General features: G+C 35.3%; 1 protein-coding gene across 1 annotated transcript in view; it reads right to left on the reverse strand.

Annotated features, from left to right (window-relative positions):
• The window catches only part of SLIT2 (slit guidance ligand 2), a 255,593-nt gene that overhangs the window by 57,152 nt on the left and 176,088 nt on the right, over positions 1 to 22,353 (reverse strand). The window contains exons 10-16 of the mRNA XM_059470506.1: positions 14,110 to 14,181; positions 13,413 to 13,484; positions 12,822 to 12,893; positions 10,830 to 10,973; positions 10,534 to 10,697; positions 6,039 to 6,189; positions 409 to 483 (exon numbers count right to left, since the gene is read on the reverse strand). Coding sequence (XP_059326489.1) covers positions 409 to 483; positions 6,039 to 6,189; positions 10,534 to 10,697; positions 10,830 to 10,973; positions 12,822 to 12,893; positions 13,413 to 13,484; positions 14,110 to 14,181 — 750 coding nt within the window. The remainder of the gene's footprint in view (positions 1 to 408; positions 484 to 6,038; positions 6,190 to 10,533; positions 10,698 to 10,829; positions 10,974 to 12,821; positions 12,894 to 13,412; positions 13,485 to 14,109; positions 14,182 to 22,353) is intronic.

Here is a 22,353-nt window from a genome sequence, read left to right on the forward strand (position 1 = left end):
ATGACCGTTTAATGAAGCACAGAATCAATGGCATGTCCTTAATGTGCTGAAAGAGGCAAAATTGTCTGGTTGGAGAGTAATACAGGAAGTTACAAAAGATTACTGGAATCTCTTCTAAGCAGCTTATCCTGTGAGCTCCCTGCTGTGGCTGCATAAGAGACCAGCTGGCTGGATGCTGCTGTGAAGGTGCTGGGGCTGTGCACCACGGGAAGTGGCTGCTGGCAGTGCCAAGCCCCATACAGGAGAGCTGCCAACTCTGACCTACCTCAGGGATTAATTTAAACCCATTCTTGATTTTTGATTGGAATAAACTGAATCTTTTGTAGATTAGAACTAAGAAAGGTGGAGAGTCACAGCAAGGAGCTAATACACTGTCTGAATAGACAAGGTCATTGAATTTGCACTTACATTTTACGCAGCTGAGGAAGTTTCTTAAAGATTCCAGTAGCTTCCAGGACTGAAAATTCATTGTTATTTAGTCGCCTAAAAAAAAATTACATCAATTTCAGAAAAAAAATTGTTCAGGGATTGATACAGAATGTTCCACATTATGTGAACTTTTCAGTCTGATTTCCCTGAACACCTGATATTTAACTGGTAGCTGCAGAACAATTCCTTATATAGTGACATTCCTAATTTTGATAATTCCTGTGAACGAACATTCTCATTCCTGGGAACGAACATTTTCGTTAGTTAAACTCAGGCATACATAAGACATTTTCAAAACCTGATCACTAAAGTTTACACAGCTAAAGCTGAAAAGGAATAGAAGATGTGGTTTTAATTTTTCAAACAAAAACGCAACTAAGGGAAGATTCCATGGCAACTTATAAATAAAAGTCTTTAGAAGGACATATAAACCACTGAAGATTAGTCTTCTGTTCTTTAAAAGGATATCAGGTGGAGTCTGCCAGACATCTGGAGGTACTCACAGAACACTATTTACAGGAATGAAAGAATTACTCTTCTTTTGAGTAGGGAATGAAACCCACCGCGTAGGTCTTCCCATGAATTTAAAAAACACTTCCCTCACCATGATTTATCTTCATACCACTACAGCTGGCACACATATATTGCTTAAGGCAGCATTAAATGCTGACTTGTAACCCTATAAGAAGGAATGGAAAGAGTGACAAATACTAGCTGGGCATTTCTCTCTCCTGCACAGGTATCAAGGCTTACAGAAGAGTATACCTTTAACAGCAGCTAGGTTAGGGGACCATCTCCATTTCAAACAATACCTGCATTGACCCAGTACTCCTTACTTCCTCTCTTGAAATGAAAACGGAAATTATGAGTCTTAGATCCTTTATATGCTCTAATAGAGCCATATTATTAAGGAAGGGAGTCTGTCCAGCATTTCTTTAGAAACCTTAAATAGGAAGGAGAAGATAGGACTGACAAGATCGCTGTGAAATGAAATTCAGCACAATTCTAAACCCAGAATGCTTTTCAGAATTGCCTTATTGCAAGACAAGTTTAGAAAAAAAACAACTAGAAAATTAAAGAAAGCTGTTTGTTCATCCTTTCCTTCTGTTCATTCTCATTGATAGCCAGAAGGGAAATGAAGGTTGTAAATCTGAAGGTATGGTTGTACAACAGTTTCAGCATGGAACCAAGCAGAAAGAAGACAGAAGTTTTTTGGATATACACAAAACATTCATACACAAAACTACAAGGAACATGAATTTCAGAAGATGCTATCACCTCTAAAAATCAGATTTAATGTGATTTTTAGGGGGACCATATGAAATACTCTTGCACATTTTAAACTACTAAAGTTATTTCTTCACTCTATACAGATTTTCTTTACCCTATCAACAAAAGAACCACTGACCATTCCATAAATAATGACATCTTCAAATACTTTTCAAGTGCTATACTATCTGGAATGACGTGATAATGAAAACATTAACTGATTTCATTAATACTTACTTGTTCTACTGCAAACATTTCTAACCGCATTGAAAAATGCAAATAATTTGATCATTTATCCTTTGCAACAATCTTTTACCAATTAAAGTAATTTACTTTGTCTCTCCCTCAAGTTTCTTTCACACAAATGCCTTCAACCCTTCCTGTCTTCTTTTCTATGATTCGTGTTCTCCTTGAATTTTTTCAGAGCAATTATATCCATCTTGAAAAATGAAGTCTTGAACACAGTATTCCAGCTGATCCTTTACTATTGCTATGCACAGTACAATAATTATTTCCTGTAATCCACATTCTACATTCCTATACATATATCCTGAAATGAAATTTGCATTGGTGCCCAATAGCACTCCTTCATCTTTAATATGTATGATAACCAGACAATTTTTTCTTGACCTATTTGCTGTTTATGTCTCAATCTTGTAGTTCTATCTAATTTCATAAGTAGAATTTTAATTTTATTTTATTTTAATTGAATTTATTTTACTTAAATTAGTCTATACATAATTGAATCAAAATTATTACGGATAACTGGAAAGTTTACAGATGTGATGGGATCTCCACTCTGTATCTTAATATTATTTTTTGAGCCCAGTGCTCTTCACTGGTGAAGACAGCAACTGTAGTTATCACCCATCACTAGATTAAGAAAATTATTTTAAAATTACTTTTACCTGGTTTATTCAAATAAAGTACTGAAATACCATTCTCAAAATCAAGAATAAACAGAAGCATTTGATCTCAATGTCTACATATTCTGTTTGTCTGGATTATTTGATGCTTTTTGCTGTTTTAGTAAAACAATGGCTAAGATATTGCATGTTTTTGAATAATAGTTGAACCTTCCTTGAAGCCTATATGCTGCAGTGATAGCTGTGCTTTCTAAAACTATCTTGTTAGGTGATCATCTATTGCAAAATCATTATAAAAATTCAGCATATAAGACTGAAATTATTTTTTATTTAGCATTTCTCCTGGGGACTTCATTTTGAGTGATTTCTGAAATGCTTCCTGCATTTTCCTACATTTTAGAAAGCTACCTGAAAAATATTTTATTTTTGGGGTGCAATTACAGACTTGTACTTTATATCAAATACTTTGCTGTCAGATTAGACAGATCATACAATGTTTCTCTGGAAGACAGTGAGCAAGGGACAAAATGGGAAGTTAGAACAGCAGTTAGTTGGTTTAGGTATAATTTTTTTAACTTTTACAATTAAGTAGCTGTCTTGAACTATATTAATATTTTCTGATTTAAAAAAACAAACAAACAAACAAAACAAAACAGTAACTTGGAAGAAACAGGGCTTTTCCCCAGTGGTATTATTGTTGTTATTCTCATACATGCCAGTAAATATGCAAACTGGAAATCAAAGAATGGTCCTAGAGCTAGACTGGGAAGTCCCAAGATGAACAACAAAGTGCATCAAAGACCAAGACAGGAGGAAAGAAAAGGAAGACCTATAATTTTTGTATCAGTGAGGCAAACCCCAAAATAATGTATTTGGCTAGAGTGAATGGATTTTTAGCAGGATTGAATAAATGAAGAAGTAATTTCTCTATCCTCTCTAGAATATTTGCAAGACTGTTGAAATTTTTATTACATCAAATGACTTGAAGAACAATCTGTACAGCCTATCAAGTAGAAGGCTGAATAATAACTTTGTTACAGTTCAGCACGATCTTACTTGGATAGAGTGCTGGAAAGTAAAGGGCTATTTAATGCAAAAAAAAAAATAAAGGAAGCAGTGATGGAAACTGAAGAGAGGTAGAATACATCTAAAGCTAAAAGTTGCCATAAAAAAAAAAAAAAAAAAAACAGAAGTGAAAGAAAATAAATTCAGTCACAGTCTCAAGGGAATGGTGGATTTTTTAATCCACTAACACTTTCAAATAAGACTGTATATTTTCTGAAAGAAGTGCTGTAACCTCGTATTTAGTAAAAAAAATTTTTGTCAACTGAAATTCGAGTGTTTAGGACATAGAGTAGATGAGGCTTGATTATTTCATTATTCCTCCTGAATTTAACAGGTAGGAACCATAATTATAGAAAGAAAACACCTGACAGTGTATCTTCCACATGCAAAATATTAATCTAAAAAACAATTAAAATGCTAAATTAAAATTATAATTTCTTCACAGAAGAGACAAATAAACATGATTCCTCCTAAATATCAAAGTAATGCATGCTTAATAATTTCAACAATTCCATTCCTCTTTTCTTGGTTCAGTAACTTCATTTATACAACCACTACTTGATGATTTCTTCCCACACTTTAACCTGTTACTTATTCCATCAGCTTTTATTCTTAAATGAAACAACTGTATCTCAACATATTGGATAACATAAAACATATTTCTCCACTGAATTCTATCTCCCTTCACATAAGACTGTATCATTTTTTTTTCCTCTGATTGCAATTTTCAGATTTCTAATAGGAACATGTTGTGGTTTAAACCCAGCAAGACACCACGTCCAACACAGCCACTTGCTCTCTCCTCCACCATCAGGACTGGGGAGAGAATCAGAAGGGTAAAAGCTGGAAAACTCATAATAGGCAAGTAAAAAGCCAAGCACCCGAGTAAAGAAAAACAAGAAATTAATTCACTGCTCTCCATGGGCAGGCAGGTGTTCAGCCATCCCCAGGAGAGCAGGGCTCCTGCAATTGTAGCAGTGTCTTGAAAAGACAAACCCTGTCATTCCAAAGGCCCCACTCTTCCTCCTTCTTCCTCCCCTTTATATACTGAGCACAATGTCACATGGTCTGGAATATCCCCTGGGTCGGTTTGGGTCACCTGTCCTGGCTGTGTCTCCTCCCAGCCTCCCATGTACCCCCAGCTTCCTTGCCAGCACAGCAGTACAGAAAGCAGAAAAGGCCTCGGCTCTGTGTAAATCCTGCTCAGCAAGAACCAAAACATCTCCATATTATCAGACCTCTCTTCAGCACAATTCCAAATCATAAGCCTGTACTATCCACTGTGAAGGGAATTAACTCTACCCCAGCCAAAACCAGCACAGAAAATGGTAATACTAAGTTCAACTCCATCTTCCAGATTAGAGACAGAAAAAAGTCTCCATCTGTGTTTCAAAAATATTTCAGTTTTAAATCTCTTTTCCTGTCCAGATATTCAAATACTTAACAATAGTCTCACTATTTCATATCTGATTGCCATAGTGTTTTTTTGCTGACAGCTGTGGTCTGCTCTTTTAAGAGGTGTGCCATCCTAGTGCTCATCTCACCCCTGCAGGTGACAACTTGATCACAATAATCTTGTCTCCACATCTCCACTGCGTTACTATGTCAAATCAAAGTCCCTTTTTTTTTGTCCCTCAACATTTTGCCTTGTTCTTTAAACTGAATCTCCTAGGAAAACAGCTATTTCCTTCCACCTTTGCTCTGCAATGACAGTCACTTTCATCTACCTTTCTGCCAATCCTTCAACCATCTCCGCATTCCCTTTTATACTATTCGTTGCACATGGAGAAATCTTGTAAAGCTGTCTTAATTTTATCTTTCACTCCCTCCTTGAAGATTACTTAAGTTGTAATGCTTACAAATAATTCCCATATGGTACTTATTAGGCAAGTAATAATCTCTGAGTCCCTCTCTCCCCACCTCTATTCATTATACTATTATCTCATCTTCTTAACTCTGATCTGTTTGTTTTATCTTCCTCTGGTCTCCTGCCCAACAAACATAACATATGCTTTGCATAAAAAGAATCATCTCTGTCTGTTTAAACATCTAGGTAGCACTTTTTAAGACAGATCTCTCTGGTTACTGGATGCCCTACTTTCTCCTGCAGTTAAAAGTTAAAATCAAAATAGACCCCACTACCTTTCAAAAAATCCAAGTGGATTGCTCAGGTCCTGAAGAACTAGAAACATAGACTAGTTTTTTTATTTCTTTATCATGGGTTTTTAGGGCCACATGGTATTGAAATAATGCATAAATAATTTTTTATGAATATTTAAGCCTTCAAAGTGCACCACAGAGGTTACTTTCAATCTTTGCTGTTTCAAAAAACTAAAGCTGTGGTTTCATATTTAAAAAAATTAGTTTTTCTCCATAAGTAAACAATCCTTTATTATGGGTTCAACTTACAGCTCTGCTGTGTACTGGGGAATGTGATCAGGAATTTTGTTGAGTTTCTGATTGGAGCAGTCCACTGTGGTTCCTTCACAGCGACATTTCTCAGGGCAAGCCAAATCTGCAAAGCAGTCTCCACTTAATTTGGATCTGTAATCTTCAGTGCCTGTAGAAGATTCAAGTCAAAACACAGAAACTAAGTCAATAAAGTATAAGAATTTCTTCTTGTGAGAGGGTTGAAAAGACGTCTGCAATGCAGATAACGGGTGGGCAACTTGGGAAATGCATGATAAATTCTGTGATACTGAACAAACACAGGGGCTTCAAGAGAGGGTTAAATATAGGGACTTAAGATATGCTGGAAAAAGAAACTGAGACCAACTTCACATAGCAGGATAACATTAACTTGAGCTTTTCACAGCTGTACTTTCTGCTGATTATGTTGTCAGCCAATCTAGCCTTGCTTATAGCTAATCAAACAAATGCCACTGTTTGTTTTAGAATTTGTTTTCTTTCTCTGTATCAAGAATAAATAGATCCTGAATGCCACCTTTTCTCTTTCTCTGGTTACAAATTTGTATTGTTGACTGGACTTCATTAACCTCTGTGATTTTTTTGTTTTTATAGTCCCGATACTCCACATCATCTCAACAAATAAGTTGAAAGCCCTGTTTTCAGCTTTAATTTAAAAAATGTGTGATCCTGACTTAAGCCTCAGCAGCTTGCCATGCTGTAGAAAGCTGCGTGACGTTCCATGGTGCTTGACAGAACCATGTTTTACTCATACCTCACAACCACATGGTTAGATCAAGCACAACAGAAAATCTCGCTACATTATCAAAACTGCATCCATTAGGCCAAGGATAAGAGCAAGGGAAAAGAGGAAGGAGTAGGTATAAATTACAGAAGCATTTGAAGTTTAATACTTGCTTACATGACATGGCATTCTTATTACTGAATGTCCAGTGCCACAGTAACAGTATCACTGTCACAGATTAAATAAAAATACAATATATATACAAAAAGAAATAAAAAAAAGGGAAGAAAAAGAACCACATTGAAAGTTTCCTCCACCATTTCCCAGAGTCAGTCAAAGAAAACATCCTAAACATATCAGGAAAAAACACCTGGTAAGGAACTGAGGGTGGGTGACAAAGAAAACAAAGAGAAGCCAAAAAGACCTGTGGGTTCTTCTTGGACAAAGGTGAAAAGACTGAGACTAGCAGAAGGTGCATCAGGGCTGGGAGGTACACTGTGATTTAGTTCAGACACTGAACTTTACTTACAGCCAAAATGGTGAACTCCTGAAAAAGTAAAGATAGCCAAGAAGGAAAGAAAGACAGAGTAATGCCAATTAAGACAAAAACATGAACTGAGCTCTCATGTTCTCTACTTAACTTTCGTTTGATTAGAAGATGGTGCTAGGGCCATTGTCCTCAGCAGAAAGAAAGAATAATTCATTTTGAGTAGCATTTAAAAATGAAGATAAGATTGGGGTTTATTACACATTTCATCTAGGGTGATGATCATGCCTCCCATGAATTATTCTTCACTATTTTGTATATGTTCTTTAAAAGCTGCTCCTTGAATGTATATAGGAGTTACAGAATATTCTGAGTTGGAAAAAACCCACAAGGATCACCAAGCCAAATATACATGCTATGCCACTTAAATCCTTAATAAACCAAACAAATATAGGAGAAACAGACTGCTCTGTGGAGGGGGAAAAAACCCAACAGTCATCAGATACTATGTTATCTACCACTTGTAATTGTTTTAGTAATCCATATGCTGAAACTACTACAGGGTGCTTCTATGAGGTAGCAGATAAATGGTATTTTTTCAAATAAATTATTTAATACCTGCAAACCTTTAGTCTTCCAAACTGCCGTATTGAAATTTTACTAGGACTTCATAGTATCTGTGGAGCAACATCTCCAAATGACAGATTTAAAACAAATACTAAAAATATTTAGGTGTTTAAAGAAATGCTAAGATTATGTAATAGTATCCACTTAAGTATAAAGAAGTGGTTTTTAGCAGTTTAAAAACCCATTAAACAAGTCTAAAAATAAGTTTTGTTTTTTTCCTCCTGCATCCACAGTACACCACTGTGAGCAGTTTAAACAATTAAATATTCAAGGACAATGCCTTCAACAACTAAAATACTTTTAGGTAGCATCTCCCTGATAACCTGAGAGAAAGAGAAAGCAATAGAGAAGCATGTATGTAGCCCATTGTTTAAAATTTAATTATTTTTCTTCTTCCCTCCATCCCACCCTCCCTCAGGAACAGCATTTTTTAAAGGGAATGTAAATAAGCCTAAACTGCATGAGTGGCCATGTAATAACCAGGCTGTGAAGACATTTGCTGGCAGAAAAACGCTTCTAACTCACAAGCAAAAGTTGTGCCGGCAAGGTTGAGTAGAAGTCAGTCTGTGGCAGGAATACAGCTGTACTACACACTAAGGAATGGAGTGGTACTACAGGTTTGTGAAATTGAATTCCCCTGCTTTATGCTGCTTTAACACATTTTTGTGGATGCTAATGCTGACAAATTGTGGCCTTATTTTGTATTTCATATTTTCTTTACTTCATATTCAAAACAATGTATTAGTATAAGGGCCTGAAGAACTTCACATGACTGCAGCAAATTTAAGTGTTACATCACACAGCATTTGGAGGAGAGCTAAACATACCAGCTGAAGAGAAAACAACTAAGATGACTGCAGAATGATGATATACCTGTAGTACTTTAAAAAAGGAGTACACTGGTGTCCTAATCAATTACTGTAGATATTTTTCTAGATATTAAACCATGGCAGAAAATCCTGATTGCAAAACACATACTGTAACTCATCAATAGATGCATTATTCCCTTGTTTATTTTGTTATTTATAACGTGTTATGAATAAAATGTGAGTGAGTAATTTTTTTTTCTATTAATAAAACAGTGCACACACTGACAAGCAAGGTAAAAGAAGAAAGATCCATATTTCAAAGAGCTAGGGCCAACATTGGTAAATCTTTTGTAAAAGTATCATAGACTTATTGTAGCTTAAAGCTGTGTGTAAATTACTACTTCACTCCAATTTGAAAGTCATATTTTCTTTAATGGAAAGCATTTCTAATTCACTGTATGCATGTGACCACAGAATGCCTCTAATTAAGAATATCAGCTTTCTTTTCCAAGCATTCCACGGTGATTTCCTAAACAAAAGGAGGGTGAGCAAGCAGCAGATGCAGCCAGCGTAGAGCAGGAAAGCAAGGCAAGAAAACGTTCGTTTGTAGAATGTTTAGAGTTGTGCTAGCTCTTTGATGGCAGCATGGATTCCTGTGTTTAAAAGCAGCTCAGAAGCTACATTTTAAAAACAGTAGCAGCAGAAAGGCAAGGTACAAGGTAAGTAAAAGTGTCAGTTAAAATATTAACTAGCAGGTGCAACCTTCTAAATATAAATATAGGTATAATTTTGGTAGGTTGTGTGCAAATCTGTGAGACAGAAAAAGGTAAATGGAGCTGCATGCTAAGCTCTTATATTCAGAAAACAGAATTACTATTTTCTACAAAGGAAAACTATGTATAGCTATAGGTAATGACTAATGTTAATACACATGCATCAGTTTCCTAAAAGCTATGACAAACTTTGCTTTTGGGGTGAAAGGGAGAGAATATCTGCAGTTAGTCAATCTTACTGCAGAGCCAAACCTACCTGGAATGAAATACTGTTCTTTAGCTAAATAAAGAGAAAAAAAAAAAAAAATAGAAGATGCGCCTGAATGTCAGCAAGCAAAGAATGAGTTTTATTAGATTAAGTATGGATTGCAGTTAACTACAGATAATTTAGTGAAAAAAATGTGTATTCACAATGAGAGCTGATAAACAACGAAGTGCGAATAGTCATAAATGTATCCGGAACATGGATTAAAAAACAGTTTTCATCTGGTATTTGCACTTGAGCCTGAATAAACTGTAGAATGTGAAATGCACCTGGAACAGCTGGACACCATATGACAAAAGTTAGGATTTAAAGAAATGTAAGTAGGAAATGGAATAAGATTAGAAAAAGAAAACAGTAAATTTCAGTATGAAGTAAGCTCCCTGTATAAAAGGAATATGTTATGTTTCCATATTTAGCTTAGAAATTTTTAGATCTTTCACATATTCCAGAGCCCTGTGGAAATTTAAAAAAATGATTTATGGTGGTGATACTTGTAGTGAATAACTTTAGCATTTAATTCTGAAGTTTTATATATTACATTTATGTTGCTAGGCTTAATGTTACTCAGAAATAGTGCCAAATATCTTAACTACAGTAACGTTCCATGATCCAACAGTCTACGACTTCCCAGATTTCCCTCTATTCAGTCAACCAACTAAAAAAAAAAAAAAAAAAATTCTGTGATGTTTAATAATTCCGTAGAGAGACAGCTGCTTTCATTAGAACTTCTAAAACCACTATTTTTCTTTTTTGCCAATAAAGGAAAAACAGCAGCTGAACTGGGACAATTACCTGAGCAGCGGAATTTCTTGCTTTTGATCTGGCCGATCCGTTTGTTTGCCAGCCGGCGGGGGCTGGTGCACCGGGCACCGCTGGTCTCGATGGGGTTTGTGTGCAGGTAATCCGCCAGCCACTTCAGATGGCAGTCACAGATAAACGGGTTCTGAGCCAAATGCCTTCCGTGGAGGGAAAAAAACCCAACAATATCACACATTATTTCCCTCTGGTCTCAGCAGTGCCCAGTGCTTTTACTGCACTGTAGAATATGAAGTCGTACTTGAGAAAACCATACACAAGAACATACGTACAAGGTCTGAATGGCACGTAGGGGTGAGAAGGTGCCTTTTGCAATGGTCTGAAGCTTGTTGTCATACAGAGAAAGAAGATTCAAGTTGTGCAGGTCTTGAAATGCATCAACTCGCAGACAATTGATCTTGTTGGCATTCAATAATCTGTTTAATGGAAGATAATTATAAAATTGAAAGAAACTGTTCTGTGTCGCAGCTTCAGCATTTTTCATAGACAATTCTTTGTGTACCTTTGCTACCAGAGCAAGAGATGTAGTAACAAATTATAATTGATAGTGACATAAAGAATTTCAGTGAATTGAAGTATCTTATTTAGGTTATGTGTATTCCTACATATTTGAACCTTGGAGTTGAAATGCTTGCATTTATTTACCTAAAATCACATTTCCTGTATGTGCTGGCAGAATGTCTGTGTGGTATTTGTGTACTGTGCAAAGAAACAAGCCTAAAAAATCAAGTATATTCAAGGAAAACCAGTTTCTTTGCCAAATAAATAAACAAACAAAAAAGGAACTGAACACTGTGTTCATTAGCTGGAAGAGATGTGCAGTGGCACTTTTAATTATATGTCACTAATCAGCATGCTGCCACATTAACAGAGTTGTAGTAAAAACTGGTGGCATGGAATATATCCAAATCTGTCTTGGATCCTTTCTCCTCTGCATCTTCCAAGGGAACCTTTTCTTCCCTGTACCTCCCAGACTTCTAGTGTTAAAACAAACAAGCCAATCTAAACCAAGTCCTTTTGAAGAGAACAAAAAGCCTTTCCATTATATGCATTTTTATAACCAAATACTTTTTACTTCTTTCCATTTGAGCCAGAAATGGAATGAAATGGTGGACTTGAAACGTAATGCTCTGATAAAAAGTTTTGCCACACAAGTAGAAATTTACTTAGACCTAAATGTACTACCTATATAATGCACATTAACATAGGGTCTTTTTATTAATAGAGACTTGAGAGTTAGGAAAGGTCTTAAATCTTTATTTTTTTACCAAATCTGAAATATATTTTATAACTAAAGCATCTTTAAAGGAAAACAGGAAAGCATACCTGCCTACTACTGTACTATTTTTCTGACTAAAGTAAATCAAAATGCAAACCTCTAGGTGGTGCTAGAAGTCGCATTTTCTTTGTATATATTTTACTGTTTTGCCATCTTCAATTAGTTGACATTTTGCCAACCACTTCATGGTGAAGTCTGGACATTAGGTAATTCTAAACATGTGTTTAGAAGATGTTTTAAATTCTTTAAGAAGGCTCTAACTCAACAAGTCAGTTATTCTGGGACAAGTTCTTTCAAAAACACCACTGTTGTTTTATGGTCTATTTAACACATTTATTTTACACGATGCACCTACTTGCACAGCCTCTTCTACTAAATATTGACAATCTTTGATAAAACTACCACCATGACATTTTTTATTCCAGTATAAAATCTAAACAGCCACTGTTTGAAAGGTTACATGTGGAAATTTCCAAAGTGTTAAATGACGTAGCAGCTCAAGTTCACAGATTCAAAGAATTGCACAGGGTGTCAGTAAACATTAGAAGCCATCAAGGAAACTGTGGTGCAATACTGTTCTTTCATGGGTACAGCTAGAAATGCAATTGCATAGCATTTCCACTATATATTTTCTCTTTATAAAACACACAAATATTCCTTCCATGGTTCCCACACAATTACATACATCCCATTTGTCATTTACAGTATCATATCTTTATGAGTTTTATCCTTAGAAATTCCACATGGGAGAATAACTTCATTTTAATAATTTCAGGCTGAAACATTAACTGATATGATCACATTTCTGGATGAGTGGCAAGCTGGCCTACGAGAGTCCTGACTCTTTTGGTTTTAGCATAATTTGATTTTACTGTACTTTGATCTTATGTATGGGATTTCCTGCCAGTTCTTCTTCTGGCATAAATCTCTCATCATGTTTACCCTTTTGAATGATCTTAAAATAGAATAAGAAAAAAATACTCACAGCAGTTGCAGAGAAAAGAGTCCTTCAAATAGGCCCTTTGGAAGTTCTGTGATTTTATTGCCATAGAGGACCCTGTACCAGGAAATAAAGCAGACAAACCTACCATTATGAAAGGTAGGGAATTTGACTTCAAATATAGAGAAATTCCCATTTTCCTGAAAGGAATTGAATAACAACCACTTGATACTTGCAATATCCTTGTGGTCCTGTGAGGCAGCAGGATCACACTTTCCCAAACGGTGTGTAACCCAAAGATCTCTGCAGGATCAGCACCTCACTGATTACAGCCTTACCAAGGGACCCTGCTAAGTGGATTTGCTGTTTGCAAGAACAACTAACTGGGGAATAAAATACATGATGGGTTGTGTTCAACTGTTTGCCATGAACATATTTATAAAAAAACCCCACACATTATTAATGTCTAACTGTAAAAGAATATTAAATTACCACTATCATTCTGAAATGATTATTACAACTTTCAGAATGGATTGAATTTATAGCAACATTTTGCACTGAGCCAAAAGGCCAGAATAATTTCACTACAAGAATATGAGAAATTTGCTTCTGTTTACAGGTCAAACAGGTACCTACAGTGAATTGAGTGAACGTAAGCCCTGGAAAGCATCTGGAGCTGCTTCAGAGATCTGGTTATTGCTCAGGTCACTGAAACAAATAACATTTGATTCAATTAATTCAAGCTATTTTCAAAACAATGAAATTTAAGATAATATGTAATTAGAATTAAGTATGGATGGGAGAGAGAAATTGGAAATATTTACATGAGACACTGACAAAGAATTTTAATATAAAACCACTGAAATTGCCAGTACACTGAAACAAAAAAAATGCACAGATAAAAATAGTTCAAAACTCTTGGAAAAAAAGGACAAAATGTTTACATTTCCTGATTGCTTAAGTACATTTTTAAAGAATTCTCTGCTTGCTACAACCCCAGAGCTATACAGCCTCTAAAATAATCTGAGGTAATCCTCACTCTTTTTTTTTAACTAGAATTTTCAGTACAGTAACACACTGCTTCTGTGCAAAAATACATTAAACAATTTCAAGATTTGGTAAAACCCCAATTATTATTAATATGACAAAGATAATATATGGTCTCAATCATTAGGCTGCGATATCAGTTTGCCTTCTAGCAGTCAAACTTTCTTAAGTGCTAACACATTAACTGCAGTTCCTTGTACCATCTTGATTTGTTTTTTTAATCTGGATATGTATATATATACACACACATACATATGTAAATAAATGTAAGTTAGTTGGTACATACATTCTTCTGAGCTTTTTATAGGGGGAGAAAGCTCCAGGAGGTATGACCTTGATTGAATTTTGTTCTAACCGTCTGCAAAAGAAGAGCAGCAACATAAATATACAACCCCCAAGCTAAGCAAGAATCTAAAGCCATAAGAAACTAGAAGGTATAGACTTCAACAAAAAAGACAACATCTTATTTCTCAATATAATTTTTATTTCTTTAATTATCAAAAAAAACCCAAATCAAAACAATCAAAAAACCACCGCACCAAACAGCCAGCCAAACCTTTAAACCTGTACAGAATAATATTGTAAATTTAAATAAAATTTTGATGTCATATTTAAAAGAAAACTTATTTTCAGAACATGTAAGATTTTTTTAAAATTTAAGTCAGAATTGTCATCAAAACTTTCAATCTTGAATTAGTCTTAATTAATCCTAATGTGTTATTCATATATAGCAATTTGCATAGTAATTTTTATTCAGAAATACCTAAAGATTTCTATTAAATAATTGAAATATGCAAATCATGGGAATGGGGAGAGGAATGTTCCTACAGACCAAATAATATATGTTGCTACCTGCAATAAGGCAACCGCCATATTTTTAAAGAAACACACAATTTTTTTAGATACAGTACTCAAAATATTTTCTTTAACATATAATACTAGATTTGCCCAGCCACACTTCTAACTTCTTTAAATAAGTATTTTAATTTCAGCTTGTAGCTAATGTTACTGACCATGCTTGTTTTGTATGTATAGTGACTGTAATTGAAAATTCCCATGCTATAAAGTGTGAATTTACTGATGGAAACAAAAAACTCATATATTTAGAGTAAGTTTTTCCAAGAAAATATTCTGACAGAAATTGTTTCTTTTTGTAAAGTTTCTCAAGAGATCATGATATAGTTGAATTGAAGCTTTTTTTCCTGCCTTCATGAATCTCTTTCAGATAGAGATATTTATATATTTAATGCTTAAAATCTCTTTACTCTGATAATACTTTAACTTAGCAGAATTTGTTGTTGAATGGTTTATGATGAACTCAAGGAAAAAACCCAAAAGCTCCATGAATATCTTCTAGATGAAGAAAATCTCACTTCATCACAACTGTTTTGGTCCTTTTTAGGAAAACGTTGTCACCTTGCTGTAGACTTAGGTGTATTTTAAGCACTGGAGGGAATCCCATGGCACAAGATGGAAAACTTTTTCCACAAACACAATGCTCATTCATACTCTGCCTTGGCTGAGCCTTTTGGACCCATGAAACACATTTTGCATCAGCCTGGGAGTGCTGACAAGGATACAAAGGATCAAGGTCACTTCTCTCCTATACTCCTGGCTAGATGCAGAAGGCAAACCCCTGAATAAGCAAAAACTTGCTGAAGTTAAGGCCAACACCAAGTTAGGCTACACCCAAGTATTTTCTGTCCTTACATTTAAATTTTAGTTTAGTCTTCACCAAAAATAAAGATTAGGCATGGTTATCAGCTAAGGTAGATTTTTCATTTGTGTGCTAAATCAGGGAGAGGAAACCCTCCAGATAACAAAACTTCCTCATTTTAGTAACTGGAAGGAGTTGAGAAATGAAATTAACCCGGCCATGAAGAGCATGGTTGCCATCCATCCATTCCTGTTACACACTCTGTTTGGCAGCAACCACCTGCCTGACCACCAGGGACAGCCTAACCTGACACTGATCTGATGTGGAGCCCCAAAAAGAGTCAAAAGATGTGTCTGGCACAGGGAAACACATAAGGCAATGCAGAGGACTGGAAAGGAGAAGGGTGGTGAAAAGGACAGGGAAAGATTAGGCCATATTACAGAGGAGGTCTTGGATTGCCAGGGAGGGAAAAATGCTTCTGGGTATATGGGAAAGAGATATTGCAGTAGCAAGGCTCCCACATGAGGCGATCACAAGCCTCATTTATTAAAGCTGTTTATTAGTCCAAAATGTAGAGAATCATAACCTAGTGCTGGAGGGCTCCAGTCTACATCCCCATATCTTTAAACATATAATGATCTTAACTAGGTAGGATAAGGCATGTAGCTTGAGGTCTAGCATTAAATAAATTAGGACACAATGTATTTTCCAGTTTATTCACTTACTTTAAAATACATATTAATTCTATAAACTGAAGTACTTTACAGGATCCAATGTAGGTCATTTTTCATGAGAAGGTGAAATAGCAGATTTCATTTACTACTGTCCAATCTGGCTACAAATTACATGGGCTAAAAACTGAAGAAGTCTTGCTACAGTATATTTCTGAGAGCTAACTTCCCAGCAGTTCTAGCGCCAATTCACTGGTGGATATGAAAATGAACTGTATATCAACTTTACCTAACATTTCCTTTTAGTGTGACATTTACATTCTAGCAGACAGAATGTGCAGTGCTAGGATATATATTTACAAGCTCTTCTGGATGAAGGTTTTGTTTTATTAGGATCATCTAAGTATGTATTTTCTTAACTTAAGCCGAAGTGTAGGCACTGAAAGACATCACATTTTAGAAAATGAGATTAACATAAAACAGGATGAATAAGATTACATAAATAAAGAAGAAAAATCTTATACCCCACTTTGTAAAGAAAGTAAATCGAATCCATATTTTCAAGCTTTGTTATCCTCTAATTTTCTGCTTTATCTTCACAGAATCAGCTGAATTTCACAGTGTAAATTTGTATCCACTATTCCAGAGAAAATCGAATTAGATATATTCCCGAGTCACAAAGTACAGATAGAATAATATCTAAAGGAAATTTGCATTCTACTGATAAAACCCACAGTAATTAAAAACTTCTTTATATTAATGCCCTACATTAAATGAAATATTTTTATTTCTGGGATAGGATGGGTTGTAGTTTTCGATTACTGAAAAAGTCAGCCATTAAGTGCTTGCAAATGACTTGGCCAGAATGGAATTTTATCACCAAAGAACTAAAAAAAAACTTGAATCAGTATTTTTCCATCAAATTTATATTAAATTTTGTCTCAACAACTCCTTTCAAAGTCATTCCAGAAGTCATTTTTTTCTTATGAATGAACATCTATGTATCATAAACAGTGCCTTGGTGGTTTCTTTTTCAAAAGTCACAGTCAATTGCAGTAGCATATTTAATAAGCTAAGATAATGGAGGAAGATGGTTAAGTACACTCTGCATCAAAGCTTGCATTGCCCCATGTAAAAAGAAGTACTCTGCCCACCATCACACAAATGCTAATTAATGCTTTTAATATGAAATCTCCATCTCCTTTTAGTGTTTCACTTCAAAGAAGTCCTGCATGGATACATAAGTGTTTTGCTGTCTTTTGCTGCTGCCAAACTAGTTGAAACCTCTTTTGAAGACTATTCCCTAATCACTCCTATCTAGGAAATGTACTGTGAACATTTCTCTTTGGAAATCTTTCCCCTCTGCTTATCACTGCAGACACTGTAATGTACAACCACTTACTACTCTGAGAAACAAAGGTGCTTCTGCAGTTGTGGCTTCCAACCTAATCAAATCAAATCAAAGCGGGTCCCCAGCCAGTAGACAGATTCTTCCCACACAGTCCCCAGAGAGCCCTGTGACATGTAAATCACTTGACACTTTCCAGGAGGATGCTGTTCTGTGCTATGAGCCTGCAGCACACCACTGCTGATTACTGCTTCTGCACTTCCAGAGACAGGCAACATGCTTATTTATACTGACACTTCTAAACTAGCCTCTTTTCCCACTATAAAAAGCCATTTCTGTGAACGACTGCTGCACCAGGAAAGAGGGCAGACTGAGAATGGAGAACAGGGTGTTTTCTACAGAATCATTTTTACTTTAAATCATCCAGATGGGGTATAAGATACTAAGCCCTCTCAGTAGAGAATGGTAAAAAAGTATACATAGAGATGTGCTGCACCTAAATGTATGTAAAGGGATCAGAGATGTACAAAAAGCATTGCATAATACTAAAATATAATTTAAAAAAATCCTGCTTAAGAAAATGTGCATTTGAATATGGAGGAGCAAATTAGACATAGATTTTGTAATTAAACAATCAGAACATAACATCTTGATTAAGTAAATTTGGATGACAGAATAGTGGCTTTAGCAGTTAATTAATCTATACTTTTAATTCCAATATCTCCTAATTTACAAGAAGTTTTTCAAGAAAGTTGTCAAGAAATCCCAAAAGAATTTTACTACAGAGAGAAAGTATAAGCTGTGAAATGAGTCTGATGTATTGCACAGATGCTGATTATACATGGTAATAAAATTGACAGCTCTTCTTTGCATGTTCCCCATCTGCTTTTAAAGTAAATGGCAAAAACAGCTGTCAAAAAACCAAAAAATAGATTTCAGTGATGGGATTAAGTACAGCTCCTGAATCTGAAGAACAGCAATACACAGCCAACACATCTCTCATCACATGCAACATCTGCCAGATTTTGGGTTTTCTTTGTTTGTTTTTAAAAGTAATGATTTCCCTTGCTAGAGGAATCCTTGAGGCTATTAAACAAAGTACCTTTTTTGTCTCTCCATAACCGCACCTCTAGAGTGCTTAAATCCACTAAATGTCACTTCTAGCCTTAGCAGCAGAAGAATTCTGTTGAAATCTGTGATATCATCCACATCTAAGAAAACAAAAGATGTATTTCAAATGACTAAATTACTTCTTTTCCTTACTTTCAGGCTCTAAGTCTGTGTATTAATAAATCTGTTTGACAGTTTCCTAAATATTTGTATATAAAGAATCACTGTCAATGTTGCCCTAAAGCTTGCCAAACTGTTAACATCCAGTCTAATTGTTCTATCAAATATTTCCTCAGGGGATTGATTTTAAATGACAGATGACTCCTTAGTCTGCATTGCATCAAGAAAGTAACAAGAATTGCAATTCCAAAGCTATTAAACAATTCATCTCATTTACTCAAAAGGAAGTCTCAAACCTGCATTTCATTACAGAGGGGGCCATCTCATGCTCTGAACTCCAGAGCATCACTAATGATGATGGGCTTGACATTCCTCCACTGTTACAGGTTCAGCTTGTAGCAAAATACACCACTTGTTAAATAATTATTTGCTTAGTACTTTGGCTTCTGTCTGTGTGGCTCCAGTGCAATTAGCCTGAGTCACCCAGAGCCAAGTTAGTCTCTCTAATTAGCCCATTTTGTATAAGAGTTCTTATCTTATACTACCAAACCTAGTCAAGCTGTACAGATAAGTGTTTTAAATTCACAATAACATAGATACAATGCTGCTACACTCTTGGCTCATCACAAGCAGGGACCTGTCTACCTGTTCTAGAAGAGCAGAAACAGTACCTTGAAAATCCCCACTGTGTGAGACCAACAGGGTGACAGCAGCCCTCACTACCTGCTAAATGATACTACTAATTTGCCACAAAACTTAGAAAGGGTTTTAACTGAGATTATGTGGTTGCTTACTTACTATGTATTTAAAAATGTAACTGGTAAAGAACTATTTGAATGATGAGAAAACACAAAATACTGAAAAGTCAGTATCCATAGTTTCTTTTCAAATTACTTCACCCACATAATTACTGAGGAAAAGTAATCAGAAGTGAAGAGCCATATGTGAAAATAAAACCTAAGGTTAACAACACCTTTGGAGTGTGGCACAGCTGTCAGAGATCTACAGGGGTTTCTCTGGAAAAGTGACATGGGTCTTCTCCAGCTTCCCTTCATGCTGTATAAAATATTAATTTATTCCATGCTTGAGTTATTTCTTTCCCTTGGCAGCATCAGAGAGGTCTGTCAAGGTGCTTCTTCTACTTAACACCCACGAAAAAATTGCATAAAACCCTGAGAGGGGGAATGGTGCTCAGCCTGGCCAGTACCTGCTGCTAGGACTGGAGAACAGCACTGCTTTCATATGCTTCTGTCTGGTTGCTGTGTTCTGTGTCTCTATGTTCTCTTGACTCCTGAAATTATCCTGTTGTCTGAATTTAATTAGTTTTCAAGATAGGACACAAGGGTATGAGGAAAGCCAAAGATGTGAACAATGGCAGCAGAGAACACAGGCTAATAAGGAACAGATTAGATGCTATACACACAAAACCATCTGACAAATCAAATTAAAAAGCTGGGTTTTTTTGTTTTCCAAAAAGCATAAAGCCACATGATTTACAGTAATTTTCAGATTAGGAAGATATTTGAGTAAGAGCATGACAAATCATTTCTCTTGTGTGTGCTAAGCAGACAGGATTAGCTATCAAATAGCAAAATCATCTATTTTTGAAGCAGTAAAATGGAATGGTTTAGGTTTTGCCCAAGAAATATTAAGGTGGAATACCAAAGATAAGTTACAGGTAATTCAGTGAAATCTGCATTGGTAAATTAAATATATTAAGGTGAAGAAATAAATACCTCAACAGATTTCTTTAGCACATTTTAATATGCTCCACATTTATTCAATACATTGCATTATGGATAATGTATTTTTCATTATTTATATGTAATCATTCTGTGTTTATATGCATACATCATATAAAAGATGATTACATTTTATCAAATTTCTAAATTTTTGATTAAGCACACAAACCAGTTGTTTCCTATTGCATTGGGCATAAACACTTCTTTACCTAAGAAATAATGACCCTCCCAAGACCATAGAAAAGCACAGCAAGAGAACTGCATCATTGACACAGAGATAAAGAGCCTAGACAGAGGTCAGGGAGTAGCAAATCATAAAACCTTTCTAGTTTTTTTTATATTTTATAAATTATAATATAGTATTATGTTTATTTTCATGTAAAGATTTTCAATGTTTATGGCCTTATTTGCAATATTTAGCCAACTAAGCAGAGTAAGGGGCTTTTTTAAAATACAGTCACAGTGCATATTGATACTAAAATTTTATTTTCATGTCAGCTATTTTGCAGCAGATATTTCCATTTCATTAGGAACATTTTTGATCCTCCTCCATACGTAAAGCCTCCTCTCAGGAATTCTCATGAATAAGCATGTAAGCAGTACATTATAACTAATAATATTGCATCTGAACATTATGTACTATTATTATTTGATATAAGCTTTTGGACCTAAAAATGCATTAAATTTTAGTCAAAACAGAAGGATAAAGCCCTAGATTTCACTGAAAATTCACTATGCTTCGATAGTCCACTGGTGTAAATCTGATTATCTGGTCCAATACATAGCCAGGACTGATCTTGAAAACACTGGTCTTAGCAACCTTTGGCTAGAGAAGAAGATAAGAAGGTTTGAGGAAAAGGACACATGAAGTACAGTTAAAGAGAAACATATGTAAGAAAAGTTAATTTTCATATCAGGACAACTATATACAGTTGCTCAAAAGTTTGGAGTGTTAGAATAAGAGCTGAGAAAGTATTAGCCAGACCACATGAATTTATTAAGGGGTATTTAGTTACTTATGTATCTTTCAACACACTTTATTTTAATCCAGCACTTTCTGAAAATTGAAAACCTGACAGATTTCTGGCTTCCTACTGACCAAAGTATGCACCACTATTCATAAGCAAATGAATGCTTTAGCAATTACTTTAACTTTTCATCCATAAGTAGACATCATCTTTTCACTTGACACATGCAGGTGAAGAGCCATGTGTGAAAATAAAATCTAAGATAAACAATATCCTTGGTGTGTGGCACAGCTGTCTGCATTTGTTATGAGAACAATTAAGAAAATGTCTCAATAAAACAGAAAAGTTGAAAAAAGAGCCATAAGAATAATTATCATCAGAAGGCTACTATATATTTTCTCAAAAACAGAAGACACAGTTATAGAGAACTCTTGCAAACTACTAAAAAGCAATATATTGTAAAGACCAGTGACTATATTAAAATATGCATATATACAAATAACATGGAAAAACCTTTCCTTGCTGGATGTGCAAGGTTCTGGAGAACAGCACTGCTTTCATATGTGCAAGATTCTGGCTAATGGCTTAACTGTTTAAGAGGTAAATCACATGTATGAACTGACATTTTAAGTCCTAAGAAGATGAATGTTTTGATTTAAAAACACAAACCTAACTCAGAAAACCAATAATCAATTTAATGCCTTGTAACTTATTGAATCCTCTCCTCAGCATTCCTCATTTCTTTTCAAGCTGCAAAGATGCAGGGTTTGCTTGCATTTCTGTCCTGCTGCATAGACAGACAAATCATGCTTTGAGCTGTTAAAAACAGAGAAAGCTGCTTTATCATTGACTTTTCGGAGCTTTCCTGCTATGAGTTCTTTAAAATGTCTTCAATAAATGTGCCTAAACCATCT

This window comes from Ammospiza nelsoni, chromosome 4 (genome assembly GCF_027579445.1).
Source record: "Ammospiza nelsoni isolate bAmmNel1 chromosome 4, bAmmNel1.pri, whole genome shotgun sequence".
Classification (NCBI taxonomy): Eukaryota; Metazoa; Chordata; class Aves; order Passeriformes; family Passerellidae; genus Ammospiza; species Ammospiza nelsoni.